The following is a 13,411-nucleotide window of genomic DNA, read 5'->3' on the forward strand; positions in this document are numbered from 1 at the left end:
CACTATAGCATTAACAACACCTCATTGTTCTAAATCTTTGCATTGCATTTGCATCTTTTTCTGATATGTAACCATCATTGAGTCTGTGTTTTCAGTTTGAAAACTTCACAGTTCGTCTCTCTTTCTTGAACCCTTACAGAAAGTGTGTTTCGCCCGCTGCATAGCTGTGCACCTACATGCCGAGGGAAGAAAATTGAACATGAAATTAAACTGCTAAAAACACTGAGTCAATCGCATTTTTGAAAAGGGAACATGCCACCGTCCACTTTTGTTCTCATGAAGGACTAAAACCACTTGAACGCCGAGCATATTTTCTACTAAACTTCCCACGTCAAAAATACAGTACAACCTCACGAGTTCCATGTGAAGGCAGCGTTTGTAATTGTGCTTGCTGTTTATTCAAGCCAGACCTATCCGCTGCCTAAAGAGTGTTTTTTCCCGGTACAGAGCTCTCCAAGTCTGTACCAGGGAACTCTGATCCCTGGGTATTTACTCTGTGTGGGAAGGGGCTGCGACTCCACCAACCGAGGCCAAAGGTTTGATGAAAACTGGGCTCATTTGCTGGTGACCTTTCCCCGTTAGTTAGCTGACGTTGGCTGTTTGGAGCCGTGTGTGTTTGGACAATAAATCTCCACCAGGCCCCGGCACAGACTGGGACAGACAGGAAGTATACAGTTTCAGGGTAACCATGGCAACATCCCTTTGGCCTCACGAGGAAGGGGGGTTCTTGGAGTGGAGGGACCTTGTCAGTAATGGGCCAAAAAGTCTGCAAGTTTCTCTTTGCCAACTGGGTTACTCTCTCAATAAAAAGCCCCATAGCGTTATTCAAAATAAACAACTCCCAAATCCTCAACTGTTTTTAATTAGAGTCAATTAGATTAAGCTGAATTTTGGCTTTATTAAGTTAAACTCTGATTTTGGTGTTATGCCTTCTTTATTTCTCTCCCTTTAGCTGCCTTCCTGTCCAGTCTAGGCCAGTATGAGATTGCCATCCCAGTACGTGTAGGACCTAATGGTGAGACGCTGGACGCAGAAACGCCGCAACGCCACAGAAGAAGAAGACGCAGCACTGAAGACAGACCGCCCGACTCTGTTCGTGTTACATTTATACACATCTTTAAATTACTCTCTTAATATACTTGAACTTTATGATCCAAGAGCATTTATAAACTGAACTCTCTCTTTTTCTATCTCTTAGCTCTTCTACCAGCTGTCCACGTCACGTAACAACTTCCTGCTGAACCTCACGCTGCAAGGAGGCCTGCTGTCCCGTCAGTTCAGGGTGGAGTACTGGAAGAAAGGTCGATTAGCCTGGAGTCACCCTTACTCTCCCCACTGCCACTATGTAGGACATCTCCAAGACCAGCCGCACTCCAGCAAAGTGGCCCTGAGCAACTGCAACGGCCTGGTAAGACCTGCGAGTCTAATCCACATCTAATACACTGAGGGAGGTCAGCAGCAGCGGCGCTGGCTCAGCAAATGAGGGATCAGTAATGCTTGATTTGGACATCAAAGCATGACATTTTAACAAACCTTGAGTACTCAAGCCAGCTTTAAGCTTTGCCCAAACCAACCAGTGTGGTCCTCAGAAATGACCTGAAATGAAATAACCTAGGCTTAAAGGATTCATCCCAAAAATGTGCTTTATTTCTTTTTCTTTCATATGTGTATCCCTACGGATAACTGAATGTAGAAGACATGATGATATGTTATGACGATATCCAGTGCAACTACTTTAGACACATTTGCAGCAACATTTTACAGTTAGGGATACATCACTTATACAACCTTTTAGGTGCAAAAACAATGCACCTAAAAGAAATCCAGCAATTATTAAACTTCACCATTGCTCTCTTAAAGCTAAAGTAGGTAGAATTGGAGCAAATATTATTAAAAAAGTTTTTATAAAACAGTATAAAACTATATCCCGACCATGAGACAGGTAATCGGAAAAAATCATATGCTTCTGTGTCCTCCGGTGCTCCTAAATTGTAGTGTACTGTTTAGCTGTAAAATGAGAAAGTTTGTGACCCGGCAACCATGTTGAGATCAGTCGAGGAAATACCAAGCACCGCCCACCAGCCGGAGCAAATTTTCTCATTTTACAGCTAAACAGTACACTACAAGATGTTTCTGAAAACATTTGAGGCGAGAAATAAGATTACAGTAACAGAACATTGATTCATATTTGATCAGCGCTGTCTAGTTTGACCGTTTGATCGGAGTTCGCGAGTTATTGACAGCTGCCTACGTTGAATGAACAGCCAATAGGAACGCTCTCTCTCTAAAATGACCTGTGATTGGCCAAAGTCTCCCGTCATGGGCTAGATTTTTTAAAGCCCGAAAACAGAGCCATGAGGAGGTGCAGAAGTCTAGTTTTCTCTCAGAACACTTGAATTACAATATGCTGAAAAGTAATTATGGTATTTTTGCCCAAAGATGCCAAAAACGTTCTGCCTACTGCAGGTTTAAGGGTTTGTGCTACATTCACAACAGGTCATATGGGACGGATTGGGAAAGATTTTCACATTCAAGACTGTTCAAGAGTTGGTTGTGTGTGCGTTGACATTAATATACTCTAAATACTTAAAATTTGGGTTTAATTATCTTGAAAGATAGGCTTTGGCTGACATGAGGCGTCCATGTTTGTTTGGTTTACAGGCACTTTCGTATTATATAGTCCCATATCGGATATATCAGAGCTTTCACATAAATCTGAGTTACCCTGTTTTAATTACGACTTAGAGTTTGATGTGAACACTTTTTAAGAGCTGGAAACTCATACAACATGAACGTGGCATCAGTATGTACGAAACGAACAAAGCCATATGAGCAAACGTTTTTATGCCTGCCTCAAAAGGCCACAATGTGGTCATCATAGAGAGACTGTGAAGAAAGTGTGGAGAAAGTTACAAAACTTGTCTGAAGCAGCCCTCCTATTCCGGCGTGGGAAGGGTGAGGGGGTGCAGTTAGACAGTTCAGCACCATCAGCACTTTGTTTGAAGTTTAAACTCTACCTATAACCCACAATGCATCAAGTTCTGGCATGCTCCCTTGGGGCTGTTTAAAGGCAGACCGGGAAATGTAGGAGATTATTAACTGAACTGTGCTTTGAGAAAAATATCTGAACTGAGAACCTTTAATCTTCTGTATAGAGTGCTCCATGGATGACGTATTTTTGTAGGTCAACCAGGAAGTTAGCATCACCCTGGGTTGCCTTGACAAAAAATCAATGGGATTTTTCCATTGGGTTTTGGATAATTGCAGAAAATAAGCTCTGCGGCAAACACACGTTTATGATGCTTGCATGTTTTGTTCAGCAAGATAATCTTCACAAATGAACACCGCTTTTATGATTTTTGAAGTTTAAATGCAATCGCCAGAAGTAAAAAGCTAACGTCAGGCTATAAAGGAACTACAACCACAGTCGCATGAGCTCTAGTATAAACAACTAGGCTGTAAAGACGGACGAGTCGGCGTGATGACGTTTAGTAGTCTCATTTTGTCACTTGATAGCAACTGTCTTTTTTCAGACACATGAAGGGTTAAAAATTCACAATTGGGGTATTAATTGACGTATTTTATGTTGTACAAGAAAACGTTAATATCTCTTAGGCTTGTGTTAACCACAGACCTTATTTCAGGCATCTAACTAAAAACCCATTAAAAAAAACCCATTGACTTCCAGACGAGGGAACAGGAAGTGCTAAAATGCTAACTGATTTCCCGGTTTTAAGACTCATTCCTGTTGCACTCTATTTTATCAGTTTTCCAAAGTGGTCAAAGCATCAATTCCATTTCATTTATTTCCCACTCTCATTAAGTCATCAGCTTGTTAATGCCCCCAAACTAAGAGATCAAAGTTAGTTCCCCCCTCTGAATCACTGGACCGGATCACTTCATTGTGATGCATCATTTTGTTGGCTTAAATAATTTCCCTGCATTCACAGCGCCGTGTATCTGTGTATCCTCTCACTACAAACAGCAGGCTCCACAATAACAGTAGTATACACAGCTGAGGATTAGATGTGTTCACAAAGCGTTAATAAGCAGCACACGTAATTACTGTTGGTCAAACCAGCATGAGCACATTCACCGGCGAGCGGGCGGTGTGTCCAGGGGAGCATCACTAACTATATTATGGGATTAAAGGCACTTTGAAGGCCGCCGCAGTGAGTCGAGGGGAGACACTCGCTCTGACCGGGGCCAACACATCAGAGCAGATTCAAAGGAAGTGTTAGTGTATCGCTCTCTGTCTCACTCTCTCATTTGTCTCGCTCCCATTCACTCTTTCATGCTCTCACGTGTGTTTGTCTGTGTGTGTTTGTTCTGTGGGGTCCTGATCCTCCTCTCAGATGGGTCCAACAGAGGACCCTGTGAGGGGGACAGTGTTTGTAGTGGGTCAGTCTGAACAAAAAGCCATATGATGACAATGTTGGGCTTTTATCTTTCATATAAAAGTATCTGTAATTATAAAATGTTGTCACTGAACAGTTGTTGGATAGTCTGAGATAAGCATAGTCCTAAAAACAACATGTGGCATATGATTGTTCTTTTATATCCATATTTATCCAAAAGAGTTGAATGTATTTATTTCTCACTAGGGCTGCAACGAACGGTTATTTTCGTTGTCGATTAATCCGATGATTATTTTCTCGATTAATCGATTAGTCGTTTGGTCTATAAAATGTCAGAAAATTGTGAAAAATGTCAATCAGTGTTTCTCAAAGCCCGAGATGATGTCCTCAAATGTCTTGTTTTGTCCACAGCTCAAAGATATTCAGTTTACTGTCATAGAGGAGTAAAGAAACCAGAAAATATTCACATTTAAGAAGCTGGAATCAGAGAATTTTTAACTTATTTCATAAAATAAATTACTCAAACCGATTAATCTTTCATTATTCATTCATTCATCCTAATCAAAATAATTGGCGATTAATGTAATAGTTGACAACTAATTAATTAATTGATTAATCAATGCAGCTCTATTCCTCACTAAGAGCTAATCAGCTAATGTAACCTGAGAATTAGATTACAAATGCTACTGTAAACAGGAGAAAATGTTATATAAATATAAGAAATTGCTGGTCGTTCAATAAAAATGAAAATTGATAAAGACAATATTCCTACTATTTCAATTTTAAAATGACTTGGCATCTCCTGTGTTATATTATTGCTTTAAAAATCTCAATATCTAATAGTGTAATACTTGACAGGGCACTACAATCTATGACACTTGTTTTGTTATTACAGTCATTAGTTATTATTAGTTAGTACATGTTGTTCTTTTATGTAATAATCATACGCCATTACATGATGTGGAAGTTGCAGCATTAAATGATTAGAATATTTTTGTCACACAGACAAAATAACATCTTATTTCTAACAGTCTGCAGTGCAAAGCTAACCACTCACTTCTCAAATTATTATTACGTTGTGTCTTTAGGTTCTGTTTCCTCATCATCTCTCTTGTCTGTTGTCATGTCGTTGTTCACTGCACCTTTGTTTTAAGGACATTGCAGATTGTACTATTAACATAAGCCAATACAGTCTCAATGTATATTTCTATGTAAGTGCTTTTTATTATCTTTATTTGTTTGGTATTATGACCAAAAGTCAGTGACTCTTGCTACTGTGGAACAAAAGCTTTTGCCAAGAGGCTCACTGCGGACTGTAAACTACTGAATCTTTTTCCAAATATGATGATCAACACTGACAAGTGCTGCCTCTAAAATAAACTAGTTTAGACAGTGATCACAAATGGAGGGCAGAAACTGCAACAACACTAAACACTGAGCTCAAGATTCGCTGCAGTGGAAGCTCAGAGGTTGTTATGAAGTCTCTCTAGCTGTCAGTTTTCTGACCCATTAGCACCAGGATCCCTCAGAGGGCCTCAGACTCAGCTCTGCCTCTACTCACCTTAACTTACCCTGCCTGCTTCATCGCTCATTCTTCTTTGTCAATATGAAGAGTACAAGCGATTCATTTTAGTGGGATGATCTGTTTTAATTATTATATTTATTAACATGTGCAGTAAAGATTCAGGCAATCCGTGTAATGTGACGTTTGTAATATTTGTACCATGAAAGCAATGATCCCTGTTATTCTACTATATTCTATTTTATTCTGTTCTATTCTGCTCTACGTATCTGTCTCTCTGCAGCAGGGGGTGATTGTTGCAGGGGGAGAGGAGTACCTGATTGAACCCCTTGTCTCACCAGATAACCAGACCAGGACGGAGAGGGGGGAGAGAGCAGAGGGGCGCCCCCATGTGGTTTACAAGCGGTCATCGCTCCGCCATCAGTACAAGGGCCAATCCTGTGGAGTCATTGGTGAGAGGAGAGATATTCTGGTCTTTTTAGTAGCAGCCGTTCGGTCCAGACTGGAGGAGTAAACAGGCCCAGACTGATTTGCATAGCAGCCAGCAGCAGAAGATTGTGGTTGTGTCTGAGTTCCCAGTTGTTATTGGGTGTGACTGAGTCTATGTCGCAGGGCGTTGCTGAAAAAGCAAAAGTATGTTCGGAAAACCATATTTTGACAAATTAAAGTAAAAAAAAACATCCAGCTTTGTAATGCTTTCATCGTGCTCTGTATCCATGGAAAGTGTGTTCAGGCATCAGATCATCATTAATGTCTCGGCCAGTCGTGGCAAATGTACAGTGAGTGATTCTGTTTTTAATGTATAAACTGGCTGAACTGCTGCTCGGCTTTTCGCGGTTTCCTCTCACTATATGCCATCAAAACGTGAGCGTGTGTGTGTGTGTGTGTGGTCTCCCTCAGATGAGAAGCCGATGAAAGGTGCGTCATGGTGGCAACGAACACTGAAGACGCCTCCCCACCACGTCGGACGCGGCCAGCTGCCTCTGAAGCGCTCAGTTAGCCGGGAGCGCTACGTGGAGACGCTGGTGGTAGCTGACAAGATGATGGTGGGTTACCATGGTCGCAGGGACATCGAGCAGTACATCCTGGCCGTCATGAATATTGTAAGTTTCACAACACAAAAGATGTACATGCACAATGTGAGTCATTGGAGTTATTCTTGAGGAATACAAATTATGAAAAGCTTCATGCCAAGATGATGTTTTGTTTTTGAATAGTTCAGCTTTTCTAAGCTTTCAGCAGCAATCCAATGGCCAATCGTGTTTTGGTTAATTGGTATCATACAAAACAAAAAAAGAAAGCCTGGAGTCGACCAAGAAACAACTTAGAAGAGATTAAAGAATAGAAACGTCTAGGTTGCAGTGCTTTTCTAATGCCAAGGATTAGTTAGACATGAACTTGTTTATACATTTATGTGTCTGTATGTGTGTAAAACCCAAACTAAGTTAACAGAAATTAGATTTAGGCAAATTTAGTTCCATGAATAATGCTTAGAGACAAAAAAGAAAAACAACTTTTTTAATTTCTCCTAGTGGAAGCCACATGTTTTATTCAGACGGGCTTAGTTTGTATGTCATCATCTGCACTGCCTCTTGTCACTAGGGATCTTTTAACACACAGTTAATCACTTTAAACTTATACACACATGTGTTAGGAATGTATTTAATGACAGGTTGGTTAGCTGCTATTGTTACAAAGCAGGTTGCCTCCGGAGTGTTGCAGAGTCACAGAAACCAGCAGCGTCTCTTTAGTGGTGTGGAGCAAAGTGGGCCAAATTACACCAGACACCATTAATGACAAGTGCAGCTTTAGTTTTAGTTTTATCACTGTTGGTGCTTTAAACTCTTTAATAATCATTGGCAATGATTTTACAGCTCTTTTAAGATTATCAGACTAGACTTGGTTATAGCTTAAAATCAATCTAGGTAGGGGAACAGGACAGGCATGCCTTCTTAACACACTTCTGTTTGCTCTTGACGTAGCCGTCACTACACAAATTAATTCAGAGTTTCTGGCGGTCACAATTGGAGGGTAGAACCAAAAGTTGTTACTATTCACGGACAATGCATCCGGGCTGGTCTCTGAATAGGAAATCTTTACAAGTAATGGTAGTTTTTCATCCGTTTTCAAGACTGAGCTTTTATTACACATTACATTAGGCCATTACACATCTTAATTACTGCTGTCAATCGATTATATATAATATATATTAAAATATTTAATCGTGATTAATCGCATAATTGTCCATAGTTAATCACAAATTAATCTCACATTTTTTTTATCTGTTCAAAATGTACCTTATAGGGAGATTTGTCAAGTATTTAATACTCTTATCAACATAGGAGTGGGCAAATATGCTGCTTTATGCAATGCATTATATATTTATTATTGGAAATAAATTAACATCACAGAACAATGACAAATATTGTCCAGAAACCCTCACAGGTACTGCATTTAGCATAAAAAATATGCTCAAATCATAACATGACAAACTGCAGCCCAACAGGCAACAACAGCTGTCAGCGTGTCAGTGTGCTGACTTGACTATGACTTGCCCCAAAATTGCATGTGATTATCATAAAGTGGGCATGTCTGTAAAGGGGAGACTCGTGGGTACCAATCGAACGCATTTCCACCCCTTTGAAAATGGCCATGACGGTTTTTCGGCGCCAACATTTAGTGCAAGTTCGGACCGTTATTTAACGTCCTTCGCGACAAGATAATATGACATGGTTGGTACCAATTACTTTGGTTTTGTAGTTTCATATGATGCCAGTATCTTCACTTCACTTTAGCTTTAAAATTGAGCCCGCTAAAACCTCTGAAAGATATTAGTGGCGTTAAAATTAATTTGCATTAACGCGTTATTATCGCGTTAACTTTGAAAGCTGTAATCTTAATGTGTGATGGTTAACTCCTGTGTCTATTTCTTGTGTTATCTGAGCTCTAATGTAATGTGCTCAACTGGTGTATCAGGTGTTTTTAAGACTGGTCTTTTCTTGTTTCCCTGGAGGTCAGGTTGCCAAACTGTTCCAGGATTCTAGCCTGGGGAACGCAGTCAATATTGTGGTGACACGGCTCATCCTGCTCATGGAAGATCAGGTAAATAAACTTTGTCAACTACTGTAATAAGTTGTACAACCCCCTCCTCTCCTCTCTGTAATGTGTCTCTTTGTGCTTGTCTTCATTACCTCTCTGTCCAGACTGCACAAAACTCTTCCCTGACCAGCATCTATGAGCTCCTTGTTGTATCAAATTATTGGCTTAAGTGTCTTTTCCTCCACCATCCCGGTGGACTCTTTGCGTGAGTTCTTGTAAACGGTGGCTGTAATGAAAGAGACGAGAGGCTGTAGGGAAGCGAGGAAGAGGGATATGGGCGAGGAAAGGCGGAAAAGTCAGGATATGAGGGGGGTTTTGTACCTGCTGTCAGACAGAGCAGCTTTGTGACTGTCCTGCTGGTTACTGTGGTGAACAGTGACCTTTCTGACCATTGCTATGACGCACATCCAGGGTGTAGAGAAGGTTAAAGTTAGATTTAGACGCTGAGGCAAAAACCATACAAATCGAAGGCCCAAGAGAACACCATCAGGATCCTAATTCACCAGATCCCTCGAGGTCTGGTCTGGCATTTGACCAATATTTTCTAGCCATGCTAGCAGCGTAGCAATGTTTGGTCCACCTCTTAAGTCCAGTCTGAAATGTATCAACAACTGCTGGATTGATATGGTATAGACATTCATGTTCTCCCCAGGAAGAATTGTAACAACTTTGGTGACAAAACTTTAATTTGTCCAATACTTTGATTTATGACTAAATACTTTCAAAACTACATACTGCAGCTGTCAGTACAAAGTACATACTGTTGCATGCAGTACGCATACACTTAGGACATACTACTTCGTCATAACACTGTGACTTGAACTTTGACCTTCTTGCTCATATATATGCTGTGCAGAGGATTGTGGGTCAAGAAAGCATGCTGGCTTGCATACTGACAAATGTGACCGGATGTAGTAGGACATCCTGGTATTTTTGGCATTCTGCATTTGACATACTAAATCTTTTTCTGGCATACTAAATGGTACGGTAGTATGGGTATTGGAATGCACAGTATGCCTACTAAACATCAGCATTTTAACATTGCCATTGTAAGCATGTTAGCATACTGAAATTTTCAGCATTGCTGTGCACAGCCTCACACAGCAGTCAGCACGTCTGTAGACTCATGTTGTATGTTATAAGTGAGTGAGCGGAGGTCACAAAGGGCACAGAGTTAGAATCCACACCTGACCACAAGGCAGGCGTTCAGCTCATTAAAAGTGCATGACCTTACCGGCATAGCACAGGAGATGACTGGGCCATCTGGCTACCTAGTAACTGACCTTATTAGCCCGCCATTAACAGCATGTGGTGAGACGGTGCGGCCGGCTCCGTCGTAATGTTTGACCTTCTAGCAATCTGAGATGAATCATGCTGAATTGAAGGGGTATTACAGTGTGGCTTTGAGGTTTCCTCCATAGCTGTCTTATTAGGGAACATTTATGATTCATACGGTTCATACTGCCTCAAAATTAGCCCCATAATTTACCGCTCGGATGTGTTCGTCATCTGACAGAATAAAGAAGTAAATGTTAGGATCATTAGCGGTGGGCAGTATTAGTGTTGTTATTCTTTCTCCATGGACCGTTGAGGTTGAGGTCGGGACCGGATCGAGAGTAGTCTCGGCGAGTGGTTCTGCTGCTGGTTTCCAGGTCTGAAAACGGCAAGCTGCCCCTGGAAAATAAAATCAGGCCAGCAGTGGGCCCAGAAATGAGGGACTGTGGGATGAGACAATTACTAGTTATGTCACCACATGCATTCCTGGGTTACGAGTTCTCGCCAGCTGTGGCCAGCAGAGCACTCCCTCCTCTCCGTCTCCTCTCTGCACTCTCATAATACTAGAAAGCGCCCTCACTCTAATCCTGCCTCCACAGTCGCCTCTTTGATTGAATGGAGGGAGGTTTCTTAAGCTTTTTATGCCTGGAATCCAAATCTTGTCTCACCATGCATGACATACAGTGTAATGAAGTTGTTCTCCAGTGTAAACTATGTATCTCCAAATTTGCTGATTTTGAATTAAACCTGCAGTAGGCAGAATGTTTTGGCATCATTGGGCAAAAATGCCATAATAACCTTTCAGCATTTTGTAATTCAAGTGTTCTGAGAGAAAACTAGACTTCTGCACCTTCTCTCCTGACGGGAGACTTTGGCCAATTACAGGTCATTTCAGAGAGAGAGCGTTCCTATTGGCTGTTCATTCAACGGTGGTAGCTGTCAATCACTTGCAAATTCTGACTAGCTGATCAAATATGCTTCTTACTTCTACTTCTATACATCTTATGCTAAATTAACATTTAAAACCCCGTTGGATTATCTAAAAAAGATAATGTCACAAAGCTAAAAACAATACTTTTTTCTTAGCTTATGTAAAGTTCACATTTTGGAGATACATTGTTTTCACATGACAGTAAGACTAACATAAAACAAGCCTGAAACACTACAATACAGGAAGACTGGAGCTGGGTTATCATAGCATTGTTGGTCTTATCATCTGATTGTGGAAATCTCCCCTTTGTTGACACTGGAATCACCTTATATTAAAGAATTAACCATATTTGCAAACATATTAAATCACTGGAGTTGTAGCCTCCATTTTTTTGTGTTTTAAGGTTTATTTTTCTAACTTGCTTTTGACTCTGTATTTTCTCTTTTGTCTCTCTTCCAGCCAACACTAGAGATCAACCACCATGCAGGGAAATCCCTAGACAGCTTCTGTAAGTGGCAGAAAAACATCCAGCACCGGAGCAGCTACGGTAACGCCATACCAGACAACGGGATCGCTCACCATGACACCGCTGTGCTCATCACCAGGTCAGAAATACAAACAGACAAACCTTTCTCAGAGAAATAAAGACTGTAACTGTGTTCTGCAGCTTTCTTCATATCAGGGTCCATACGCAGTATGGAAAAGTATGGAATTTGATTTTAGTAATTTCCAGGTCTGGATAAGTATGGAAAAAAAGAAAAGAGAGTATGGAAAAACATTTGTTTCTAGACTATTGCCCCTATTCTGTTTTCTAAAATATGAAATTCAGAATTTCTAAAAATAAATTGATCATAAAAGCAGATGTTTTTCATGGCGTTTTGGAGCAGCCAAAATGTTTACTACTGTGTGAGAGAGCGCGGGCCGGAGCATGTTTAATGTCGTCAAAAACAAGGCTAGAAGTAGGCAATGACATGCGACTGAACACCTATGCAGAGCTGCTTCTACGCCTGTACGTCACAGCCAGGGCCGGCGCGTCCATATAGGCAAAATCGTAAAATCGACATCTCAACCATGGGCGAGGTGCCAAAGCACTGTAGTCTTGTCACAGCATCCCCTGCACCCCAAGTCATGAAGTCACAAAGTCAAATATGGTCTGAAAAATCTACAGAGAAGTCTGAAACTTTGAGTCTGGAAATGGAAAATGTGTAGGAACCCTGTCATATATAAATAAAGGTCATTTAGAATGAAGACATTGTTTGTGAGGCCAAGTTTGATTGCAAGGCAAGTAACTGTACTGGGTTTGTGTTTATGTACAACACCCTAACCCTCCTACCGCAATGTGTTGTAAATAAAAATATGTTTAGTCTGTTCCCCTGTTCATAAAAGGGTTAAAGCAGTGTTTCCTCTGAGCTGAATTCTTACATTCCCAGCCTCTGTCCTCATAGGTTTTCAATAAGCCAAGTCCGAGAGATTTGGGCTGTATCTTGTCCTGTCTGAGGTGACGATAGCTGAGGCCGCTCTGCCCAGCTCAGCATCTGGAGAGAAAACGTAAAAGAGAGATATGAGGAGGGAGCGGGAGACAATGACAGATTTATTTTTTTGAAGAAAGCGGCCGAGAGAGAAAATGGAGAGGACACGAAAGAGGGTAGAAATCAAAGCAAAGCTGCTTTGAATCTATCAGCGCTGCTTTCTCTCAGTTTTCCCGTCGTTTCTCTAACTGCGCTCTCTATTACTGATACTGCTGGTGGAAAACAGAGACAACAGTGGTGGATGCATATTAAGCAGATAAAACACTGATGCTATTGACTGAGGAATGTGCAACAAGAAACAACACAACCATGGTTTGGTCAGAGTCATCTGAATGCGATGGGGCCGGGCTGAGCTGCCACAAATACCTTCCCATTCTTCCTAACAGAATGTGCTATGAGCTTATGTAAGAGTACAGATAGATAAATGTCCTGTGGTTTTGGTTGTGGCTTTGTGAGAACACTTGGGTTTTACGACAGGATTTATCAAGCAGAGGATGGAAACTGTCCAGACAGATGACACCACAGTGACCGTCCATGACTTCCTGCTATTGTTCTTTTAAATCTATATCTGTCTGTTATCACTGCTGTCCACTGTCGGACCATAACGTCTGTGGGAGCGTGTCTGTCACCATCTGTGAATGTACTGCATGTCCATGTCAAGCATGTTATGCATGTGTACGTGTGATTGCATGAGTGT

At 41.2% G+C, this 13,411-nt stretch overlaps 1 protein-coding gene across 4 annotated transcripts in view; it reads left to right on the top strand.

The window, feature by feature from the left end:
- adamts10 (ADAM metallopeptidase with thrombospondin type 1 motif, 10) overlaps nucleotides 1-13,411 on the top strand; it is a 56,479-nt gene that overhangs the window by 13,353 nt on the left and 29,715 nt on the right. For all 4 annotated transcript variants that reach the window (XM_037771012.1, XM_037771015.1, XM_037771014.1 and 1 more), the window contains exons 3-8: nucleotides 953-1,092; nucleotides 1,199-1,408; nucleotides 6,164-6,332; nucleotides 6,781-6,983; nucleotides 8,899-8,982; nucleotides 11,645-11,790. In XM_037771012.1, the coding sequence (XP_037626940.1) occupies nucleotides 953-1,092; nucleotides 1,199-1,408; nucleotides 6,164-6,332; nucleotides 6,781-6,983; nucleotides 8,899-8,982; nucleotides 11,645-11,790 (952 nt within the window). The remainder of the gene's footprint in view (nucleotides 1-952; nucleotides 1,093-1,198; nucleotides 1,409-6,163; nucleotides 6,333-6,780; nucleotides 6,984-8,898; nucleotides 8,983-11,644; nucleotides 11,791-13,411) is intronic.

This window comes from Sebastes umbrosus, chromosome 5, assembly GCF_015220745.1.
Source record: "Sebastes umbrosus isolate fSebUmb1 chromosome 5, fSebUmb1.pri, whole genome shotgun sequence".
NCBI lineage: Eukaryota > Metazoa > Chordata > Actinopteri > Perciformes > Sebastidae > Sebastes > Sebastes umbrosus.